This window comes from Corylus avellana, chromosome 10 (assembly GCF_965113065.1).
Source record: "Corylus avellana chromosome 10, dhCorAvel1.hap1.2, whole genome shotgun sequence".
Taxonomy (NCBI): domain Eukaryota; kingdom Viridiplantae; phylum Streptophyta; class Magnoliopsida; order Fagales; family Betulaceae; genus Corylus; species Corylus avellana.
In genome coordinates, this window is record NC_142499.1 from 3,986,673 (window position 1) to 4,011,490 (window position 24,818).

The 24,818-nt window shown below is 38.0% G+C and overlaps 3 protein-coding genes across 3 annotated transcripts; 1 reads left to right on the forward strand and 2 right to left on the reverse strand.

Annotated features, from left to right (window-relative positions):
* Positions 1-721: 721 nt before the first annotated feature.
* Positions 722-2,503, reverse strand: LOC148583264 (uncharacterized). The gene has a single exon (XM_088511052.1). The coding sequence runs from the start codon at positions 2,501-2,503 to the stop codon at positions 722-724; it is 1,782 nt and encodes a 593-aa protein (XP_088367178.1).
* An 8,613-nt stretch (positions 2,504-11,116) lies between these two features.
* Positions 11,117-17,460, forward strand: GUN5 (magnesium-chelatase subunit chlH, chloroplast, putative / Mg-protoporphyrin IX chelatase, putative (CHLH)). The gene is made up of 5 exons (XM_059571928.2): positions 11,117-12,729; positions 13,311-13,393; positions 14,147-15,949; positions 16,148-16,624; positions 16,902-17,460. The coding sequence occupies exons 1-5, from the start codon at positions 11,325-11,327 to the stop codon at positions 17,277-17,279; spliced, it is 4,146 nt and encodes a 1,381-aa protein (XP_059427911.2). The 5' UTR covers positions 11,117-11,324; the 3' UTR covers positions 17,280-17,460.
* A 451-nt stretch (positions 17,461-17,911) lies between these two features.
* Positions 17,912-22,694, reverse strand: LOC132161631 (transmembrane protein, putative (DUF288)). The gene is made up of 3 exons (XM_059571790.2): positions 20,808-22,694; positions 18,819-18,945; positions 17,912-18,672 (listed from the first exon to the last, which is right to left on the reverse strand). The coding sequence occupies exons 1-3, from the start codon at positions 22,508-22,510 to the stop codon at positions 18,205-18,207; spliced, it is 2,298 nt and encodes a 765-aa protein (XP_059427773.2). The 5' UTR covers positions 22,511-22,694; the 3' UTR covers positions 17,912-18,204.
* Positions 22,695-24,818: the final 2,124 nt, after the last annotated feature.

Below are 24,818 nucleotides of genomic sequence, written 5' to 3' on the forward strand. Positions count from 1 at the left end.
TTATATTTATTCATGATGCATGTAACACTTTTATTATGGTTTAAAGTTTGTAAAACGTTACGATGTTAAATAAAAGCTCCAATTAGTTCAATGATATGTTTATAAGGTCAATTTAAGTGCACAAATTTAATTCAGATTGCATGATATTGAGGTTGAGATAATAGTGCTTGGTGGGAATTGAAGATTTTCACTTTTGCCTTTCATTAAGTAAAGGCGGAGCGCTACAAGTATGCTCTAGATTTTTTCAGAAAATCTTTCCCAAAAAAAAAAAAAGAATAGGGTTATAAATACGATTTAAGAATGTAATTGTGTATATTTGCAGACAAAATCATAAAATAACATACAAGTAATTCATTTACGATAAAAATTAATATATAATTTGTTACAAACATAAACTCCGATCCTTACGTGACCGATCAACCCAGTTTGAAGCCATGGACCACAGCTCTGGCTACTTGTGGGCCTTCGGATTACAAAGCAATATTGTAATAAGAAGGGAACAGCACTCACCTACTACTCACATTTAACAATTACTAATGAAGATAACAAGATGCTGACGAAGATAATCCTCTTATATATCCTGATAACAATTCTGCTTGGAAGTCCCTTGTTGCACGATGCTTATGGTTTATCAGTTGAAGGTAACTTCTTGCTGCAGCTGCAGATACCCAATCACTGCCTCATCCCCTCCCTTTTATGCATGCACCTGGCTAGCTACATTTCACTTTACTCCATTTTCATCTCGTTCAGCTTCTTCATCTTCTTCATCTTCATCTTCTTTACCTTCTTTATCTTCATCTCGTTCAGCTTCTTCATCTTCATCTAGTTTTTGCAAACAATCATACCCTTCAGGAAAACCAAACCTCGGGTGAACAGTCAATTTACATTGAGTACATTCCAGGGCTATCTCGTCAAAATGGTCGTTACAAACATCACATGGAGGGGAGTACTTTGTCTTTCGAACAAAAGTGAAAGGGTGTTGATGGTGTTCATCTTTATAAGTTTTTCCAAACTTAATGTATGGATACTTTCCCAGAGCACATTGAGGATGAGCAGAAAAGTCGCATTTTTTACAGTAATAAAACCAATGGTCTTGATCTCTTTTTTCTTCACAAATTAGACAATAATATTCTCCGGATCTGTCTTCAGCAGTGTAGGTGAGTTTGAGGGGATGTTCATCATACTTATGGCTAGCTAAGAGTGGAAGAGTTGCACATCTAAAACACAAGGTGAAGTTGCAAGGATAGCACACGAACGCACTAGGATTCTTACAAAATTTGCATTCTTTGTTTAACATTGCAGCCAAGAAAAGTGGGTGTTGGTGACCCTCATGATGAAGGGTTTCTTGAATTGCAAAACATTGAATGTCAATGATAAACTCTAGTTCTTCAGAATTGTAGGCGAATCCATGGCGATAACGTGCACAAAAATGACATCTGAACAGGCCATCAGAGAAAGGTGCATGTGACAAGAGGGTGAAAGATACTGGCAAAAGATGGTATCTAGCGTTTATGGGTAGTTTAGCACATATGTTATGGAGAGAGAAATTGCATTGTGCACAATTGTAAAATGGAGGGGAGATCAATTGCATACACCCATCACAAATTTTATCATCCTTGATCTCGTCATAGTTGAGAATTAAGTCATGTTGATGACTAAAATGATGTTTAATCTCTTGAAGCATACCTCTTTCGTTCTCTACTCGATTGATATCTTTGAATAAGCCAGTTACACTAACAATGGATGCAATAGACGCCGACTTAATGATTATATCCATTTCGGCCTCGTCAGACTTTTCTACCTTACACCTTTCTGCACAAATCAAGTGAGTAGCGTAACTACATTTATGACAATAGTAAGTTGCATGCTTTGTGTTCACCTCTTCACGGCATAGTTTGCATAATATGTTGGCATGCTCCTTTACTTGATGAATAGAATAGGTGAGTCTGAGGAGGTGATCATGAGGATAAATTCTGATGGTGCGTGAAAGTGAAGCACATTTGGTGTGAATTAAGAGTCGACATATGCTACATAGTAGTCCAATGCCCTCGTCATCGTCGCTGATGTCCTTGCCTTCTTTGCCACATGCTTCACAAGTGAATTGAATCTGTTTCAAGAGGGGAACGTACGCGTGCTGGTGGCATTCATCCTTACTTACGTGCCAACGAGAAGCACATTTAGTGTCAAGGTTGAAATTGCAATCCCCCTGCGTGCACAGATAAAAGAAGCACCTTTCGCTACGTTTACCGCAAGCACAACAACAGTAAAAATTACCTGATAGGCTTTCGATACAAAGGGTGTGGTTTGGGTGCAAGGGATGTTGTATCTCTTCGGGTAGCTGGAAGCATGATTCATGGCAGAGGACGTTGCAATCAGAGCATTTGTACCCGGGACCCGATGTTGGTTCCGCGCATACCTCGCAAACGACTTCATTCTCTCCATCAACTTTCAGATTTTCTAGAAAGATCAATGGATGCTCGTGGATGAAATATTTGCTCTCCATCTCCTTGAGGATTTCTCTCAGTCTCTCTCTCTTTATGTGTATAATTTTTTTTTTTATGGGCTTTGTTTGTATATCTGTTTCAGACTTGTTCTCTATTTATATCTCGCAACCCTTTGTCACTTTGTGGATTCTTTCTTCGCTCTCTCTTTTTATTCGTCTATTGGAAATTAGTGGCGTGATGCCTTCAAGGCTTCAAGTACCAAGCCCCAACCTTTTTTAGATTCTTTTCTCTTCTTTTTTTTTTCTCTCTCTCTCTCTCTCTTTCACACACACACACACACACTTCTTTTGTTTATTTATTCTTTTCGTCTTTTCAAAGTTTGAAGCACCAAAGCTGCAACCCCCTGGATTCTTTTCTTCTTCCCCCTCCCCCTTTTCTCTTCCTCAGTACATTTATTCTTTTCCTCTCTAATCAAGGCTTGAATTGAAGCACCAAGACGCAACCCTTTGTGGTTTTTTTCTTTCTTTTTCTTTTTCTTTTTCCCTCTCTTTCTTTATTTCTTTCTTCTCTTAAAGGCTTCAAGCAAAAAGCCATTTTGGATCATTTTCCTCTCGGATTTGGATCCCTTGGAATTCTTAGTGGAATTCCAATTTCTGAAATTTCAAATCCAAACTATTTATTTTCATTCCAGAGCTATTATTCTGTCATGTGTCCTACTACTAATAAAATAATAAAATAATAATGATTATTAATATCATTAAAAATTTATTATTATTTTATTAATAATGAGATACATGATAGGATAATAACTCTTGAATAAAAATGGATGGCTTGGATATGAAATTTTAAAAACTAAAATTCCCCTAAGAATTCCAGTGGATCCAAATCCTTTTCTCTCTCTCTGTTTATTTATTCTTTGCCTCTCTTCGAGGCTTCAAGCACCAAGCCACGACCCATTATGGATTATTTTCTTCTCTCTCTCCCTTTGTTTATTTATTCTTTTCCTCTTTTAAGGCTTCAAGCACCAAGCCACAACCTTGAATTCTTTTCTTTTTTTCCCCCCTCTCCCTTTCTCTTATTCCGTTAATTTATTCTTTTCCTCTCTTAAACGCTTCAAGCATCAAGCAGCAGAAATCGGTGCAACACGTTACACGATCATATATGGGATCACTTGGAAAAAATAGAAAAGGGAAATGTTTTTGGGCAAATAAGGATCTATGATTTAACCGTTTGCCAATTACTTGTTTATCAACTTTTACGTCCAAATTTTTAACCAAATGTCTACTTTTACTTGTCAACTAATAGCAAGAAGTTACATATATGTATTGATTAGACATTAAAGCTTTTGTGTCGGGTTTAACTTTTTGTTTAATTTTTTATATTAATTTAAGGAAAAACTTCACAAATTCTTTTAAATTTTTACGCGTTTTGAAAGTATTTTGCGAAGTTCATAAACTCTCAATTAAGGGTATCGAACTTTCAAATTTTTTTCAATTAACTATTTTTCGCTAGAATTTTCCGTTAAATCTTGTCAATATTTTCAAAATACCCATGTTTTTTCATTATAAAAAAATTAAGTAAAAAATTGTAAAGATTTAAGCGTTTATTTTTTTATATATAGAAAAACATATTTGCAATATTTTTGCAAGATCTTTGCAATTTTTTATTGTTTTTTATAAATAAAAAAAGGGATATATTATGCATTTTGACAAAAATTAACGGAAAATCTTTAGGTAATAGGGTAATTGAAAGAAATTGAAAGTTCGATATTTAGAGGGGTTTTCTAAAGTTTCTCCTTAATTTAATGATAGATTTAAAAAAACGGAAACTTCACAAAGGCCTCCTGAACTTCCATGCATTTTGAAAAGACCTCTCTAAAATTCAAAAACTCTAAATTTCACTCCTTGAATTTTTAATTTGATGCAATATACCACGGTACCACTCCTCCGTCTGTTTTTGGCATTAATTCATAACGGATGCTATGAAAAATACCAAAATACCCTCAACTTTTCGTTTTTTATCTTATTTTATTTTTTAATTTGAAATTAAGGGTAAATTTGAAATTTTATAAAAGTTTCAGGAATATAAAGATCATTTCATTTCTTTTAACGTCAAATCCTAATGGATGGGGTAGATTGCATCAAATTGAAAGTTTAAACGATGAAATTGAGAGTTATTGAACTTTGAGAGGGTTATCTCAAAACGTGTGGAAATTCATGGAGCCTTTGTAAAGTTTCTCTTTTTTAAAAAAAAGAAAAAAGAAAAAAAAAAGAAAAAAGAAAACTTTACTTAACTCCATTAAACTACCATAACTTTTGCAATGTTAATTTCAAAGTTCAAAAAATCTCAATTTAATGTATCGAACTATAAACAAATTTCAATGTCACCCATCCGTTCGGATTTTCTGTTAAATCCTAACGGATGTTGAAATTCCTAAAATATTCTTCTATTTTTAAAATAAAAATTTAATTGCAATGTAAGGATAATTTTGTAATTTCATAAAGTTTGAAGTGGTTTAAGGTGTCATTTTTTGGCCATCTAATCTAACCCCAAGTCCTAATAAGAGGGGATCGATTGCAAAAAATTAAAAGTTCGATGCACAAAACTGTGAGCTTTTGAACTTTGAGGGAGACATTGCAAAAGTAATGGAAGTTTGGAGGGGTAAAGTGAAGTTTCTTCTTTAAAAAAGTATAAATGAAGATAGATTGAAGATGGATGAGAGATGAAAAAATAACATTTTTCGGGAAAAGAAGAAGAAGAAGGCAAAAGAAAAAAGAAAATGAAAAAATCCACATACTTCCTCAAACGGACAAAAATTTGCTACAACTTGTTTGTAGCTAATTTATACAAACTCATCTAATAAAATGACATGTGTCCCTTAACATGTGAGAAGCAAATTTCTATCATAATCAAACTGCCACCCAATTAGCAATATCACTCCCCAAACTATCAAATCAACAGTGTGATGCCTTCGAGGCTTCAAGCACCAAGCTGCAACATTTTCATGGATTCTTTTCTTCCCCCTCCCCCCTGCGGCCCTCTCCCTCTCTCACATACATCTTTTGTTTATTTATTATTTTCCTCTCTTTATTATTTTACCAAGCCGCAACCTATTGTGGATTCTTTTCTTCTCTCTCCTCCTTTGTTTATATATTTATTTTCTACCTTCAAGGCTTCAAGCACCAAGTCAGCAGTATGAGAGCCATTTTCAAGGAGTAGCTTAATCGGCTGTGAACAATGCCTTATAAAGCAGAGGTCACTAGTTTGAACAAATCCAGAAATGCAACCATAAAGCAATAAAAAGACTACAAATCATTGGAAAAAAGATTACAATTACAATACACTAGTACACTTAGAGCCCTCATTGGTAGACAATCAAATAGATCAAGATGTTGTTTGCATAAGATAAATATCAGACAAGAAATATGTTGTTTGCATAAGATAAATAACAGACAAGAAATATGTTTGCATAAGATAAATATCAGACAAGAAATAGAATCAATTGTTAGCCCTTGAACAAACACAAGATAACAGGACCAAGAAAACCCATTGTTTACATCGGTGCTATTTTTCTTCCAAAACCAAGAAAACAGGTTCAAAGATATTAACAACCTAGGTGACTTTTCCTCCAAAGTGAACATACTAAAACAAATCCAATCACACCCTACTAAAAATACACTGGCCAAAACCTTCAGAATCTTAAAAATTCCAAACAACAAAATCCACACCCATTCAATTTCTTCTAAACCGAGAATGTCCACAATACAACTCCCCAATTTCTTAACCAATTACTCCAAAGTAGAAAACAAAAACCATCTACCACAAAATCTACACCCAAAAAACTTGTTCCACAACACCATAATTGGTCATCTTAAAATAGAACACCCAAAAATTCTTACTTATTTTCGAAATTAAACAAAACAACCCACCAATTCTTACTATAATATGTCAAATAAGAGTACCCATCAAGATTTCAAAACATATACCCATTCCGCCATAACAAAATCAACATACCAAAATAACCCAATCAACCAATTTCTATAAAGAAAAAACGCAAGCTTCAGCCGGATGGGTGTCTCATAATTATCAAGAGAAGTTCAAGATTAACTCACCCTGCTTGTTTTCCTCTGATGATTGAGAAAAACCCCTTTGAGATCGAAACTGTTGAAATAATGATTATGGGGAAATATAAGCGGAAGCAATATAGAAAATAAACACAAAGAACTTACGGGTGGTTCGGTGTTAGACACCTACGTCCACCACTCGGAATACCCCTAAGGGCTACATTGTGCTCATTAACTTCGATTGTCTACAATACAAAGGTCCCTATTTATAGGGTAATGTCTAAATATAAGTTTGGTAATCAAATCCTCTTGATTTGATTACAATCTCAATATATGGTTACAATCAACCCATAAATAGAGAATATTTCAATATCACCATAATTATGGAATATATGGAAAATATAATATATTTTCCATATATTCTAACATCCCCCCTCAAACTCAAGGTGGAATATTCTGGAACCTTGAGTTTGAAATTCGAAACAATGATGACGGCGGTGGCGGAGGCTGAGAACGAGCCATAGATGGTGGCGATTGCTGGAGGAGATAGAGGCTGGCAGGCGGCCAGTGACAGCGGCAAGTGGTTGGTGAATGCAGATTCAAAAGGGCCAGCAATGAGCCAAACTCCAAAATGGGCCGACAACGGGCCAGGGCTGACAATGAGCAAAACTTCAAAAGGGCCCGACAATGGGCTAAGGCTGACAACGAGCCAAAAAATAAAAGGGGCCGACAACGGGCCAAGGCTGACAACGAGCCAAAAATAAAAAAGGGCCGACAATGGGCCAGGGCTGACAATGAGCCAAAATTAAAAAGGGGGCCGACTACTGGCCAGGGCTGACTATGAGCCAAAAATAAAAAGGGCCGACTACGGGCCAAGGCCGACTTGGGCCAAAAATAAAAAGAAAATGAGCCCACTTGGGCGGTTATCAGATCGGCGCACCGAACCTGACTGGCGTGTAGCGCACGTGATGTGGTCCACTTGGACTGCTTCTTCTTTCTTTTTCTTTTCCTTTTTTTTTTTTTTTTTTTTTTTTCACTTGGATGACACCTTCTCTTTTCTCCCTTTTCTTTTCTTTCTTTTCTCTCTCCTCACTCCACGCCACACGCAGCAATTTTTTTTTTTCTTTTTCTTTTTCTTTTCTCTCTCCTCACTCCACACCACACGGAGCAATTTTTTTTTTTTTTTTCTTTTCTTTTCTTTCTTTTCTCTCTCCTCACTCCACACCACACGCAGCAATTTTTTTTTTTTGCCTTGCTGACTTTACAAACAGAACTAGACGTAAAATCAAAGAAACAAAAAAAAAAAAACAAGAGCACACACCCAGGAATCGACGCACTGCAAAGACTAATTAGCGGCATGATAAACAAAAGATGCGGTAGTGTGCGTTGCTAGCAGAGGCCGGTGCTGCTCGTCTGTTAACAGCATGGTGCGGGTGAGATCCGCTGGAGGAGGTGGCTTTTTGGCGGTGGATTTGTGTGGAGCAGGCGGTGGTGGGTTGATGAACGACGGCCAGCAGGAACGATGCGGTGGTTTTGTGGTCGTCACGAGGCTCGGTTGGTTATGAGCTGGTGCGATGGCTTGTGGGCATCGTGGGCCAGGATCGGTGATGGAGGCGCCGACAGATCTGGCGGTTTGGGCATGAGCGAGAGACCACCACTCCGGAGAGATGAGTTGGGCCGTGGATGGCTAGGAAGGTGCAGCAAGGTGAGTCCGGCAGAGGCGATGGCAAACCGGCGCCTCGGGGTTGAGGTCTTGTGGCAGCAGCGATCGGCGCTGATGGAGATGTGGTCGAAGGAAGACGATCTGGCAAGCTGCCGAAGGAAGACGATCTGGTCGTCTCCGGTGATGACTTATTGTGCCGCTGTTCGCCCTTCTCAACGTGCGCGAGAGTAATTTTTTTTTTTTTTTTTTTTTTTCAAGAAACAAAACAATAGATTGAAGAAAAAGAAATACACAGACCATTGGATCATGCAATGGCTCTGATACCATGTTGAAATAATGATTATGGGGAAATATAAGCGGAAGCAATATAGAAAATAAACACAAAGAACTTACGGGTGGTTCGGTGTTAGACACCTACGTCCACCACTCGGAATACCCCTAAGGGCTACATTGTGCTCATTAACTTCGATTGTCTACAATACAAAGGTCCCTATTTATAGGATAATGTCTAAATATAAGTTTGGTAATCAAATCCTCTTGATTTGATTACAATCTCAATATATGGTTACAATTAACCCATAAATAGAGAATATTTCAATATCACCATAATTATGGAATATATGGAAAATATAATATATTTTCCATATATTCTAACAGAAACGATGACCTTGTATAGAGATGTTACGGATGCACAAGTAAAGCGGTTATAACTGTCCAATAATCGTTAACCGCATAACTGCTTTTGTAGGTAGTTATAAAAAACCGTTAACTGCCTAAGGCGGGATCGCCTACCCATATATATATTGTTTTGGTGTTTTTTGGATTAATTTTAGATTTATAATGTTTTGGATTTGTATTTGGGTTTCCTTATGTTGGTGTTTATTTGGATTGGGCTTTCTACAAGTTGAATTTGAAATGTTGGTATTTTAAGCAAATCAAACCCACCCCCCTCACATATTGTGCATACTGCCATTTAATTTTCTATTGCAATTTTCTTAAAAGAAATATGCTAATGTAATAAAAAGATCATTTTTCACCCATAAAAATTTTAGGTGACAAGAGGTCACATACCTTATTAGTGGGTGCGGCCACAACAACTATAGATTGGGCATGTGACATCTTATCATCTAGAACTTTTATGAGCTAAAAATAATCTTTTTATTGCGTTATAACATTTCTCTACTTAAAATATTTTTTATTGAGCGAGTGGCCTCAAGTTAATTTCTTGATCCGTTCTCTGGATCCAAGTTTTACCGGCGTGAGAGAGAAGTCCTAATTGCGAAAGCGCCCATAGGTTGTGCTACAGTCGCATTGTTTTTCTACCAGAAATTTCAATGGGCTTTCTTGTAACTGTGTCATCTCATTGTTTAGCCCAATAACTCTATGATCTTTTTGTGCAATTTAAACCATTGAGGACCTATTAATTTTTTTTTTTAAAAAAAAAAACCATTGAGGACCTCAAATAATATTATATACCGTAATTTTTATCTTACAATTATTTAATGTGGTAATTTCTACCAATTTTTTTATTTTTTATTTTTTTTAACAATGATTGATCATGTGGTTGGTTAATACTGTCATGTAAGCATTTTAAAATAATTGTGAAATAAAAACGTAGTTTATAGCATTACTTGTAGGACCCCATATCAAGAATGAAAAATCATTTCTACAATTTTTAGTATGATAAATACTAGAAACTTCATTTTTATATTACAACTATCTCGCAATGTTAATGTGTGAGATTGACATATCAGTATTATGAGATAGTTATGAGATAAAAATATAGTTTATAGCATATTCTTTTAAAATATATATATATTTTTAAAAAAAAATCCTAGAGGAGATCACTATTATGTAACGGTCCACATTTTAATGACACACATAATAAATATTTATATAGACCATCACGACAAATAATAATTGTCATATAGTCTTTTACATGGAAATTTATATTTTAATAACTAAATTATGACGCAATAAATGTCCCATGATTTTGAATAAAAACTATAAAACATCAAATTCCCCTCGACCAAGAATTAATATAGATAAAGAAACAGAAACAAAGGGTGGGTTCCGATTGGGAATACCTGGCCCCATGGCCCATGGGTGTCACACAAGCATACTCTTTTAATATAGTTTTTTTAAAAATTTACATGCTAATTGACCTTTTATAAAATAAATAAATAAATAAATATCCTATGGACTTTCACATGGCAATTTATATTTTAATGACTAACTTGTGACATTGGTTCAAAAAGACTACATTAAACTTCTAATGTGTTTGTTCTGAAGTTTAAAAATTCTCAATTAAGAATATCAAATTTTTAATTTTTTTTAATTATCTAATTTCGTTCAAATTTTTCAATAAACCTTGTAAAAACAATAATTTTTTTAATAAAAAGAGTGAAAATTTAAAGAATAATTTTATGAAGAATTAATGTAGAGAAAGAGACAGAAACAAAAGGTGGGTGTTCGGGTTGGGAATAGATTACTTGGCAGAAAAACGAGATACCTGGCCCCATACGTGTCACACAAAATATCAATTCCTTTTCGCTCACAATCACAAACCCTTTGTTTGGAATCTTCAAGGGCAAAAAGCCCCACGTTGCACCCAATGAAAAATCTTGTCAATTTCCTCTCTCATTAATATTATCATCATCCACACTCCCTATCACACCCGTTAAACACTTTTGCGAAATCCACTGCAGCCAATCAGAATCCAGGAAACTCCATCGCCAAGAACCCCAACAGATAGATACACTCAGTTCCACTCTCTCTCTCTCTCTCTCTAAACAACCTGAAAGGAAAACTCGACCGCAAAAACATCTCGCCTCACAGGATTCCTAGAATTGTTGCCACGTGTGCTTCCCTCCCACCACTAACGAAAAAAACCGACGGTTCCAGTTCTCAGTTCTTTGCCACCCTTCCGCTTACCCTCCACTCAAAATATAAACTCACGCCCTTCATCCTCACAGAGAAGAAGAAGATACACTGAAACTCAACCAAAAAAACCCAGAGAGAGAAGAGAAGCAGACCAATCTCTCCTCTCTCTGCTCTTTCTCTCTCTCTGTTTCTGCTCTGTTTGCTTTCTTTCTCATTTTTCCTCTCCACAATTTACAGAGAGGGTGAGTTTTAGTAAATACCTTCATTTCAATGGCTTCTTTAGTATCCTCGCCGTTTACAGTGCCTACCTCAAAAGCTGACCAACTTTCATCTCTCTCCCGGAAGCATTACTTTCTTCACTCTTTCCTTCCCAAGAAAACTACCCAAACCAACTCAAATTCCTCCATCAGAGTAAAATGTGCTTCTGTTGGTAATGGCCTATTCACCCAGACCACCCAAGAAGTTCGTCGAATTGTCCCAGAGAATAACCGGGGACTCCCCACTGTAAAAATTGTCTACGTAGTCTTAGAAGCACAATACCAGTCATCCTTGACGGCCGCAGTGCAAGCTCTGAACAAAAACGAAAGGTACGCTTCTTTTGAAGTTGTGGGTTATTTGGTTGAAGAGCTTCGTGATGAATCAACCTATAAAACCTTCTGTAAAGACCTCGAGGACGCCAACGTCTTTATTGGGTCTTTGATTTTCGTTGAGGAGCTCGCTTTGAAGATCAAGTCTGCGGTGGAGAAAGAGAGGGATAGGCTTGATGCAGTGCTGGTTTTCCCCTCAATGCCTGAGGTAATGAGGCTAAACAAGCTGGGTTCTTTCAGCATGTCGCAGCTCGGGCAGTCGAAGAGCCCCTTCTTCCAGCTCTTCAAGAGGAAGAAGCAGTCTGCTGGGTTTGCAGAGAGCATGTTAAAGCTTGTGAGAACTTTGCCGAAGGTTTTGAAGTATTTGCCTAGTGATAAGGCTCAGGATGCTCGGCTGTATATACTTAGTTTGCAGTTTTGGCTCGGTGGCTCGCCGGATAATTTGCAGAATTTCTTGAAAATGATTTCCGGGTCTTATGTGCCCGCACTGAAAGGGACTAAGATCCAGTATTCCGACCCGGTTTTGTTTTTGGATAGTGGGATTTGGCACCCTTTGGCTCCTTGCATGTATGAGGATGTCAAGGAGTATTTGAATTGGTATGGAACGAGGAGGGATGCTAATGAAAAACTGAAGGACCCAAATGCACCAATAATTGGTCTGGTTTTGCAGAGGAGTCACATTGTTACTGGTGATGAAAGTCATTATGTGGCTGTGATTATGGAATTGGAGGCAAAGGGGGCTAAAGTGATACCGATTTTCGCCGGCGGGCTCGACTTTTCCGGACCGGTTGAGAGGTATTTGATCGATCCAATCACGAAGAAACCGTTTGTGCATTCGGTTATATCGCTGACAGGTTTTGCGCTTGTTGGGGGGCCGGCGAGGCAGGACCACCCGAGGGCTATTGAGGCGCTGATGAAGCTTGATGTGCCTTACATTGTTGCGTTGCCTCTGGTATTCCAGACTACCGAGGAGTGGCTCAACAGTACTTTGGGGCTGCACCCAATTCAGGTAGCTTTGCAAGTTGCTCTGCCGGAGCTTGACGGAGGCATGGAGCCCATTGTCTTTGCTGGCCGAGATCCTAGAACAGGCAAGTATTAAATATAGCTTCCTTGTGAATTATGTCTGTTTATCTTGGTCTTTCAATTCATTATTATCGGTTTTTATAGTCTACTTACAGTTAGCTTATCACTTTGGGAATACTAGGAGAAAAACCAAAACAATTTTTGCTTCTGAAAGCTGAGAGAGCAATTTTTCCTTTTAAGAACAAGTCTGAATATTTTAAAAGCATGTTTGGAATAGCATTTGAAAATAGAGCTTTTGTTTATAAATAAAAGCCAAAAAGAGCTTTTTAGAAGAAAAAAAACTTCATTTTCAAACTTTTAAAAACTCAGTTTTGGACTTTTTTAGAGCAATTTTTTTTTTTTCTTTTTTTTTTTTTAAGTATGTTTTAAGTACTAAAAGCACTTTTTAAATTCCTTAATGCAATCCCAAACTCTGAGGAACTTTAACCAAACAACGCTAAAACTTTAAATGCTTTTTTTACACGAGCTGATCAAGTGTTTTATTGCCACCATTTCTTGTTTCACTCTGACTCCTTATTTTCTATCTCAGACAACCTAACAGATACATTTTTTTTAAGGGTTAATGAATGATGTGATGTGATTGCAGGGAAATCACATGCTCTTCACAAGAGGGTGGAACAACTATGCACCAGAGCAATCAGGTGGGCTGAACTGAAGAAGAAATCAAAGGTATATTTGCATTTGTGTTGCATACTTACTGACCTGATAGGACATTTTATTCCTAGATGACTTATTATGTATATTTGCAAGAAAAAAAAAATCAAAACTTAAGTCAGTTGTAAGAGTTCTAGTCCAGAAATGCTGCTACATGTTATACTTGTTAAAACAGAGAATTTTGTTGTTCATGTTTCACTATTTGAACTCATAATTACAAATTACTCTGGGGAATGAATTTAAGATCATACTATTAATACTGGGGCTTTATTGATGTTGCTTTAAAACTATATATCCCGGTACCTTATTTTCCTAATCTATATTTGCTAATAACTGAGGGGTAAAGGGCAAATAACTCTTTCCCTGTTACCATCTTATTCATGAAACTATACACACCAATTAATTATCTATATTTGAAAATTTGAACTGGCCACGAGTCTTATGATAACCTCAGTTGTTTTAGAGTATGGTTTCAATGTCTACAATAATGAAAGATTAACATACCTTTCCTTGTACATATAATCAGAATAGTACCAAAGAACATGTTGAAGATTCCTCTTTCATTTATCATCTGTTTCGCATTGTAGAAAATCCTCTTCCTGTCATGTTTGCTTAGTAACTGTAATTTGTAATCTACATTTCCTATGTAATTAGAAACTTCATTCCTTAAGTAATGTTCCGTGTTCTCTTTTCTGTGGAGAATCTACTTGAACACAAAAAGACTTTGTTTCACTGAGCTTGTTTTGACAAATACATGGACCAATGCAGGCAGAGAAGAAGTTAGCAATAACTGTCTTCAGTTTCCCTCCAGACAAAGGAAATGTTGGAACAGCTGCCTACCTTAATGTCTTTTCTTCCATCTTCTCTGTTCTAAAAGAACTCCAAAGAGATGGCTACGACGTTGAGGGCCTACCAGAGAATTCTGAAGCCTTGATCGAAGAAGTAATTCATGACAAAGAGGCTCAATTCAGCAGCCCAAATCTGAACGTTGCTTACAAAATGGGTGTCCGTGAATACAAAAGCCTAACTCCCTATGCCACTGCATTGGAGGAAAACTGGGGAAAACCTCCTGGGAACCTGAACTCCGATGGAGAGAATCTCTTGGTATATGGTAAACAGTATGGTAATATCTTTATTGGGGTTCAGCCCACTTTTGGCTATGAGGGTGATCCTATGCGGCTATTGTTCTCCAAATCAGCTAGCCCACATCATGGCTTTGCAGCATATTACTCTTTTGTTGAGAAAATTTTCAAAGCTGATGCTGTTCTTCATTTTGGCACTCATGGGTCACTTGAATTCATGCCTGGAAAACAGGTGGGAATGAGTGATGTCTGCTACCCTGACAGTCTAATTGGGAATATTCCAAATGTCTATTACTATGCAGCTAATAACCCATCTGAAGCAACAATAGCCAAGCGCAGGAGCTATGCCAATACCATTAGTTATCTGACTCCTCCAGCAGAAAATGCTGGGCTTTACAAAGGCCTTAAGCAGTTAAGTGAGCTCATCTCCTCATATCAATCCCTTAAAGACACTGGCCGTGGGCCACAGATTGTGAGCTCAATCATCAGCACGGCTAAACAATGTAATCTTGACAAGGATGTGGAACTACCTGATGAGGGAGAGGAAATCTCAGCAAAGGAACGAGATCTTGTGGTTGGAAAGGTATATTCCAAGATCATGGAGATTGAATCCCGCCTTTTGCCTTGTGGGCTCCATGTCATTGGTGAACCTCCATCGGCCATGGAAGCAGTTGCAACCCTGGTTAACATTGCTGCGCTAGACCGTCCTGAAGAAGGAATTTCATCACTCCCAGGTATACTTGCTGAGACTGTAGGAAGAAATATAGAGGAAATTTATAGAGGGAGTGACAAGGGAATTTTGAAGGATGTAGAGCTTCTTCGGCAAATAACGGAGGCATCACGCGGAGCTGTTTCTGCCTTTGTGGAGCGAACAACTAATAAGAAGGGCCAAGTCGTCAATGTAGCTGATAAACTGAGCTCAATCCTTGGGTTTGGTATAAATGAACCATGGATTCAGTACTTGTCGAGCACCAAGTTTTACCGGGCTGATAGGGAAAAGCTTAGAATATTGTTTGAGTTCTTAGCAGAGTGTTTGAGGCTGGTTGTGGCTGATAATGAGTTGGGGAGTTTGAAACAAGCATTAGAGGGAAAGTATGTGGAGCCGGGGCCTGGTGGCGACCCAATTAGAAACCCAAAAGTATTGCCAACAGGAAAGAACATTCATGCACTCGATCCACAATCAATTCCCACAACGGCAGCATTGCAGAGTGCAAAAATCGTGGTGGATAGGTTGATTGAAAGGCAGAAGGCTGACAATGGGGGAAAGTATCCTGAGACAGTTGCACTTGTATTGTGGGGAACAGATAATATAAAGACTTATGGGGAGTCCTTGGCTCAGGTCATGTGGATGATTGGTGTGAGGCCAATTGCGGATACATTTGGTCGAGTGAACCGGGTGGAAGCCGTAAGTCTTGAAGAGCTTGGAAGGCCTCGGATCGATGTCGTTGTTAATTGCTCTGGAGTGTTCAGAGATCTCTTTATTAATCAGGTATAAATCCTACTCATGAGTCCCATTTCTTTTGGATATTTGATATTGAATGATAATACACTGGTACACATGAGATCTCTTGACTCAAAGCAAACTACCTATTTCCTATCAAGACATTTCAGTTCTTCTCATGCTCTCCTACTTTTTGTCAGATCCTTCTGCTAATGATATTTTCATCAAAATTTTCAATTTGCTCAGATGAATCTTCTTGACCGGGCAGTGAAGATGGTAGCAGAACTAGACGAGCCGGAAGACCAAAACTATGTCAGGAAGCACGCAATAGAACAAGCCAAAACTCTCGGGATTGAGGTTCGCGAAGCTGCAACTCGGGTTTTCTCCAATGCCTCAGGATCCTACTCCTCGAACATAAATCTTGCTGTGGAGAATTCTTCGTGGAATGATGAGAAGCAGCTCCAAGACATGTACTTGAGCCGAAAATCTTTTGCTTTTGATTGCGATGCCCCTGGTGCCGGCATGACTGAGAAAAAGAAAGTTTTTGAGATGGCTCTGAGCACAGCTGATGCTACATTCCAAAACCTTGATTCCTCAGAAATCTCACTCACTGATGTGAGTCACTACTTTGACTCGGACCCAACCAATCTAGTACAGAACTTGAGGAAGGATGGGAAGAAGCCTAGTGCTTATATTGCTGACACCACCACAGCTAATGCCCAGGTGAGAAATTTTTGCACTATTTTCCTATTTTCATAATAAGTTGAAAGTTTTATCAAGCAAAGACACGTATTTTACAGCTCATAATGGTAAGGCCCAAGGAAACTTTATAAATGGGAGGTGAATGGCGGAAATAAGATTCGAACTCTAGACTTTTGACTTTGATATGATATTAAATCACAATTTATTTTAAAAGCTTAAACTTATAAAAAAAGTAAATTAAATTATTTAATTAAATTTATCACTCATCTTCACGTGTGAACTTTAACTTACTATGCAGGTACGGACCCTTTCGGAGACTGTGCGTCTCGATGCACGAACCAAGCTGCTGAACCCAAAGTGGTATGAAGGGATGATGTCTAGTGGATATGAGGGTGTTCGTGAAATTGAGAAGAGGCTTACAAATACAGTTGGGTGGAGTGCAACTTCTGGCCAAGTCGACAATTGGGTGTATGAAGAGGCCAATTCGACTTTCATTCAAGATGAGGAGATGTTGAACAGGCTGATGAAGACAAATCCAAACTCCTTCAGGAAGTTGGTGCAGACTTTTCTGGAAGCCAATGGACGTGGGTACTGGGATACTTCCGAACAGAACATTGAGAGACTAAAGCAGTTGTACTCAGAAGTTGAAGACAAGATTGAAGGGATTGATCGGTGAACTTCAAATCTAACTATCAAGAAAAAAACATTGTAAAATGCAAATATAAAAAACACTTGTGATTTCCTTGAGTTCCTTCTCTTTCTCACTGTAGGGTAAATAGATGTGATTTCGAGAAATGCAAATGCACCGATTGTGCTTCTTTTTTTCTGATCATATATACCTGGCACCCTTTGTTGCTCTTGCCTTTCCATGATAAGTTAATGATAAATCCTGTAGAGAAATTATTGTATTTTCTGCAAAAAGAGGAATAGATCATGATCTAAGCACTGGTACCTGAATTCTAAGTCAACAGGCTGCATCGTCTCTTCACCAAGATAATTTGAGAGCATTCATAAAAAAACACAAGCACAGGTGGCCGGGTAATTGTGCACCTGGAAAAAAACACAAGCATTCAAATTGGAGGACTTGCTGGATGTTTGTGTCTCCTCAATGGAATCTGAGGTTCAGAGGACACAGCTAATTCCCTTGGCCATTACAATGAAAAGGCCTTCATAATTAGAAGATGAGGTAGACTAGAAGATTTATTGTTACCAACTCTCACCTCTGCTCTCTATTGCACAAGTTATGAACAAAAAAAAAAAATCAAACATAATCAAACTATATCATTTACAAGAATCTGAACCATTCAATCAAAAAACTTTGATTGTCAATGTTAAATACATTTTTCTTTTCATATATTCACGAGCAAAAAGAACAGATTACATTTTTTTCTGTGGAGTGAATCTCCAATCAGTAATGAATCAGACAGGGTAAATCTACAAATATGAAAAAAAAAAAAAAAAAAAGGATAGAAATTCCCTCCCCCTCAATAAAAAATACAAGACAAAAAAAATACAGATACAGTTTGGTGTAACAGTTAACAAAAGTGGTACATGTTCCTTGCTTCCTCTCTCTTGACGTTGTTTCAGGTGTCAGATTACCTTCAGACTAACTCAAGTAGGAGAGGGTCACCTTCTGCCATTATTCTGATCAGCTTTATAAAATCTTGTTCGCTTGACACATTCAATGGGTGAACAGCAGGTACTTGAGCTGAATAAAGGGTTGAATTATTTGTGGGTGGTTTTTGCTCATAGATCATTGTACTAAGCACCGGATCAAAATTCTGCGGTGAATCCATTGATATGAAGAACATGGGTATTGCAACCTTTTGATGCATTTCTAGAGGGCCCACTAGATTCACAAGTTCGACAAAGTCAACAACGAAGCGCCGGGGAACGTAGAATACCTCAGAACTGCATACTGTGATGCTCTGTTCATTTGTTACACTTTCCTTATAACTGACCTGGAAGTGAGCTGGCATCGTGCTAACTACCTTCTGTACCATCTCTGCTTGTTTTGAAAACCAATCTGAGTTTTTGCTGGTTGACACAGTAGTCCAAGAGTTGGAGACCTGGATGCCATTGAATTTTTGAGAGAGAGAGAGAGAGAGAGAGTTTGTAATGGTTTTCAAAGGAAAAACTAATCAGCTTTCAACATTGATGTGTCAATGTGTTATAACAACATTGATCGCAATTGGAGTATTTCCAGTTATATTACCTTATCCGCGATCCACAGTTTATTACTGTCTGCTTGTAGCAGATTCCAGTAATTGAGAATGGTATCATCCTGAAGGAATAAAAATCCTTCTGCACTAGCATATCTATCAAAAATCTTAGGCAAGTTCCTGAAAAGAGAATAAGACGACAATTAGACAACATTATTATAAAATTTTAGAGAGACGGCCTATAAAAATAATTATGTGGGCTAGCCATAATACAGATAGAACAATAAGAATTCAAATTATCCATAATGATTAAGGTTCTGTTTGGGATTGCGTTTGAGGAGCCTAAAAGTGTTTTTAACACTCAAAAAGCCCGTTCGAAGAAAAACGTACTCGTTTGGTAAAAAAATTAAATGAGCTTTTAAGGGTTCAAAAAGCCTAAAAATGGCCAAAAAACACTTTTGACAAAAGCTTAAAAATGAAGCTTTTGCCCAAAAGCTATTTTTAACTTAAAAGCTCTATTTCTCAAACTCAATCTCAAACAGGCTCTAAGACAACTTCTGAGATAACTTTGATTTAATAAAAAGCAAAAACTCAAATCATCATTATTTAAACCAAACTAGGAAAGAGGAAAAGGCAAGGGAGAGAAAAAAAAGAATGGGGGTGTGTGTGTGTGTGTGTGTGTGGGGGGGGGGGGGGGGCGGGGGTTGGTGGTCAATTAGTTGATAGTAGAATCTTTACTCAAATATAAGGAAACCAATCGAAACTAAAAAAGAAAAGGAATTTTGAATTTCAGGGAATCAGTCTCTAAAGCTCTCCACATTTCATTCACCTTGCATTACAATACATTTCGATTGCACAACATGCAGATGTCATACTCATAACAGCACAAGTCTTGCCCACGAGCATCGCCCAGGGCATAAGAAGCATGATGACTTGACCTCAACCTCACCTTCCTTTGGCTTATCACCAGTAGTATGCTCGGGGTTACAAACTCAACAGGAGAATTGCACTCATTGCAAATTAGTATTAACGCTCTCCTTTCCTAAGTCTCAATTCTTTTATTAACCATTTGGAGCCTAGATAATCAAAGGTTACCATTAAACTCTTCAAGGTTCAGCAATGACACAATTCCAAAACAAGATTTTGGACCAAATTCTTTAATTATAAAATTATCCAATATGTTTAAGGACCACTTAACAGAGTGCCCCATCCTTCTTTTCCTTTTTCATTTTCTAAATGAGGACCAATACCCGAAGCTGAAAAGAACAGCACAGGCCAAGTCCATAGACACAGAGCTTGGAACTGGTGAAATATACCTTTTTCAATGCCCAAACCACACACAGATGGTGGCAGTGTGGCTACCAAGTTAGCTCAGGTAAGCACTAGTGAAGTTGCAGGTATGGGGCAAGAGTCTCCCTTCCAGCACGTGATTAGTGTCATAGAGATTCTAACAATCTACTCATTCAGAAACTTTTATGCATCCACCAAGTACCATTTTAATCAAAGAGGTCAACTTCAATTTCTATTAATTTGCAAACTTCAATGAATGGTGCAATTTGCATCAAAAAGTAAGCTCCCAAGTTTGCTTACCACAAGAACCGACACCCATAAGATCCTATATACCATCAGAGTTTCAATACAATAATATTCACATGTAAAGACAGAGAACCAAAAGGAGACCCACATCAAATGAATACTATCACCCTCCTCAATACTTTTTATAGTCATATATTGTAAGTTAGCATGTCTGTATACACTGAGCCAATAATCATCTTGTGACAATGTCAAAAGTTTCACGTTATTTCTCATGGTCAATGAAAAGCTATTGTCTTGAAATTATGATTAACCATATATGTCCAAAAAACATTCAAACGTAATATTTTACTGCAGCAACCCTCCATCTTTTTAAGCTCTCCTCCTCAGCACCCAAAAGGGCATAGTATAAAGTAATATTCAATAGCCTTATTATATGCACAGCCAAGACAGTAATGGTAATAAATTTAAATAATAGGTAATACAAGTGCATGGTATTAACAACTTACTTGTATACTTGCTCCAATTGGCCCTCCTCAACAGCAAGATCTGGGTTCTTCTGCCCTGACAAAATAACCACCGTCTTGAATATTCGCCCATAAAGCAATCTCCATTCAAGAGCAGTACGTTCCACAGGCCCACTGCAAAACATAATAAGCACAATATTCCCAAAATTCTTCCTCCAATGAATCAAATTTGCAATCTCGTAATTCACTGTCCCTGTCTCCTCAACCCCAAGATGAACAGATGGCAACTTTTGTGGGATAAAATCTTTCCTATCCCCATGACCAATACTTGCTCGTGGCCTATCCAATTCCAATGACATCAGCCTTGGCTGCTGGTAGCCAACTGCAATCAAGTCCTGAAGCCAAGCAGCAGTAAACTTCACATCCTTATCAGTCCAAAACCCCTCCTCTGCCATTACAAAACTTAATTCCAAAATCTTTTCAAACAATCTATGCTTACTAGATTTCCATGAAACCAAGAACTTGACTAAACGACCTACATTCACGTGAAGATCCTTCTCTTCTGAAAATGGGTATGCCTCAATCCTATCATATCGATGAACCGTAGGGGGGTAAACTGCAACATAACCACCAACTTCCCACAAAATCCTTTGTCCCCAGTATCCTCTCAATACATCAGAAGCCATTGTACTAATGGAAACAGGAAGCATCAAACCCCAAAATGCCGGAGAGTGGTAAATTGTATTGAAAGAATTAACCGGCACCATTACTCCTTGCGGCAGGGCCACCTTCGGGGCGCGCTCGTCGAACCTAATATCAAACGCTTCCAAACCCGATTTCCTCGTAAAATAAAACACAGAATCAACGTCAGGTAGCCCGTTGGAAATTCCCTGTTGAATAAACTGCCTTCCACCAAACACTTCAGTGTAATACTCCTCATGCCCAACTTCGCCCACATTCTCCAGTGGCAACCCCCTAGGCCAAACCGATCGCTGCCCGAAATGGATATACGGGTTCACGACAGTCCTATTGGGGTTCTCATGAGTATACTGCAATATAGTCTCTTGCCTAGCACCCTCCCCAAACAAGTCTACATCAAAATGCTTACCCAAATCCCCACTAATCACATCCCCGCGATCATCAGCGTCGAAGATCTTCTTCGCGCCGTGTTGGATCGCGAACAAATACCCAACAGTCTTCCTAACATAAGAATCATAAGGAAGAAAATCCACAACACGAAAGCCTAAACTAGCTTGCTGTTCCAAAGACAAGAAAATCGCACCTTTTAGGCTCCAATCCGACGGCGTTTTGGAGTTCCCGATAGCGAGGACTTGCCAGCCCCTGATCTTGACCAGGTTGCGGAGCGAATCGGTGGGATAATCGGACACCGAGACAACGATCCACCGCTCAGTTCTGAAATTGGCGTAGGGCGAGGACTTGTCGGTGATGGTCGCGATCGAGTTCCAGTTGACTTGTGGTAATTCGATCTTCTCGAGGTTCTTGGACTGGGTTTCGAAGCAGAGGAGGGCTGCCGTGTCGCCGACATTGCGGAGGAAGAAGAGGGCGGCGACGGTGGCTATGAGAAGCAGGACGGTGATGATCTTGTAGAGATTCTCGGAGACCCATGTGGAGAAATCGAGGCTCTTGGCCTCCGAGAAGCGGTTGGGGTGGAGTGTGGGTAGGGTTCTGTTCTGGCCCTTCTGGGCTTTTGGAGATTTCGGCGTTGAACGTTCTTGGACCAACATTGAACTCCCAAATCTGATACTGCTGCTACTTCTACTACTAAGCTTGACTCCCAAACAGAGCTCAACTCTCTCTCTCTCTCTCTGTTACTCTGAAATCTCTCTCTCTAGCACACTTACTACTCTGTACGACATTTATTTTCAGGTTCTTCTCTCCCTTTCTTTCCTTTGTTTCTTCGTATGTGTCAGATGTGGTTTCCTTGCCGACAGGTTTGGTTCATTTGTTGAGTATTTTTTTTTTTTTTTTAATTCATAAATGCAAGTAAGAAATTATCTGTAGTTATTTTACCCAATTCTGATTATATATTATCGATAGAAGCATAGACGGTAAAAATTGCAGTTGCAGTTAAGTTATAGCTTGATTGAGTCTTATTAAAACATTAATAAAATTTAAACAATTAATATTAATAAAATTTTAAAAAATGAGATAACTTAATTATTAAAAAATTCGTGTTTTATGACGTGAAAGTTACTAGTTTAAATCTCTATATCTATTTCCGGAGGCGCGTAAATTTTTATTTTTATTTTTTTTGCTGCTTGAAGTCAGTAAAAAGCACTGCTTTGGAAATGAAATGATGGTGGTTGATTGGGTTGGGTTTCTTTGGCTTCAAAGTAACTGCATCTTGTTGTAGCTGTAGTTGCGTGGTTTGGTGGGCCGGTGGTCCCTGTCTTGTTTAGACATATATTTTTCGTTTTCTTTATATTATGGTTGGATTGATTAGGAAACACTTAATATAATGTGATAGTCATGATATTATTTGGGATTGGTAGGTGGATTTTTGGGACGTTGGGATGTCAATGTCATGTCCTTTGTTGGACGTGAGCCTGAAACCAATGGGTGAGAGTTTGCTGATATGTCACCTTTTCTGAATCTGGGCCGTTGGATTTAACTGATTTAATCGTAATTGAGATGTGATGTTTACTTCAGATTTAATGTAGACTTTTCGAAATGCTTAAATTCTCAAGCTTTCAAAGAAAAGTTTTAAGCTCTTCTTTCTAAACCTTGATTTTGTTCTTCAAGGTGAAATCCAATTTTTTTATTATTTGGGATTGGAATTTTGGAATATTTTATTGATTTCAATTTCTTTTTATTTGGGTAATGCAATGATTTTTAAAATCATAATTAGATTATTTAATTAATGATTAATTTAATGATTTCCCATTCGCTGTGATTTCTCAAAGCCCTATCATTTATAATCCCCCTCTACTAAAGTCCCTGAACTTAACAAAGCAAATCAATAAATCAGAAGCAAATTAATCATCACCACCTTTACAATAACAAGAAGGTCCAAACAAAAGAAAAACACTCTAAATGTTTTATTTATTTATTTATTTAATGCTTGATTCCATCGAGCACTATATAGGAACCCAAGATTTCTATTCTTCCATCTTCTAGAAAGTGATGAGCCAATCAGGGGAAAAGAACTGGTCAATACACATTGTTGATCTTGTACTCTTGCCATTATCAATCACTATAATCCCCCCATCAATTTTGATCATAAAAGCATGGACTCACGAGTCTTCTGTTTGTATGAGCCAATTGTTATTTTACATGATATGGTTCTTGTGTTCCACCGGAAAAACAAAGAACAAAAGAAACACCCAAAAGGAAAAGAAAAAATAGTTGCAATGTACTAGAGTTTTCCTCCATTTTCATTGAACACATCAGTCTTTTACTGTAATCTCCCGCATGAGGTCGCCAAAATTCACTGTCAGAGTTTGCCATATATTACTGGAATCTATGGAAAGGTGGCCGCTCTTAGAGATCGCTGGTCATTACTGATTTTCCGTACAATTCAAACAGCGCAATAGAAACTATTTTACACTTGTCGAAAACAAACAAACACAGCCTACCTTTTTAAGTGTAAGATCAGCAAAGAAAATTAACAATTTATACGAAAAGTAGTTGTAGTACGTATCACAACACTGACTTCTAAAAGATACAAGCGTCCTGCCCAATAAGTCTACTGCATGTTAGAATTTCCTCATGAGATGAACAATTAAGGTACGTTCACTCACAAAATAAAAAAAGAAGGGTACGTTTTGAAGTGTATATATATATATTAGCTTGTGCTTCTCTACTTCTCTACTTCTGTTATTGATACAAAGGACTAGAGAGTCAACGGTTGCCCAATCGCCAAACATGGTGTCGGCATTCTAGTTTGGAGAGTACAAAGGAGCTGGCGAGTGAGGCACAGAGGCATGTGGTCCCCATCCTCAAATTATGGAGCTGTATTGGGCTGTAAACAAGATGGGCCTCAAATGGGTCGAGCTGAAACAGACATTTTGACTAGTAACACAATAGGCCCAA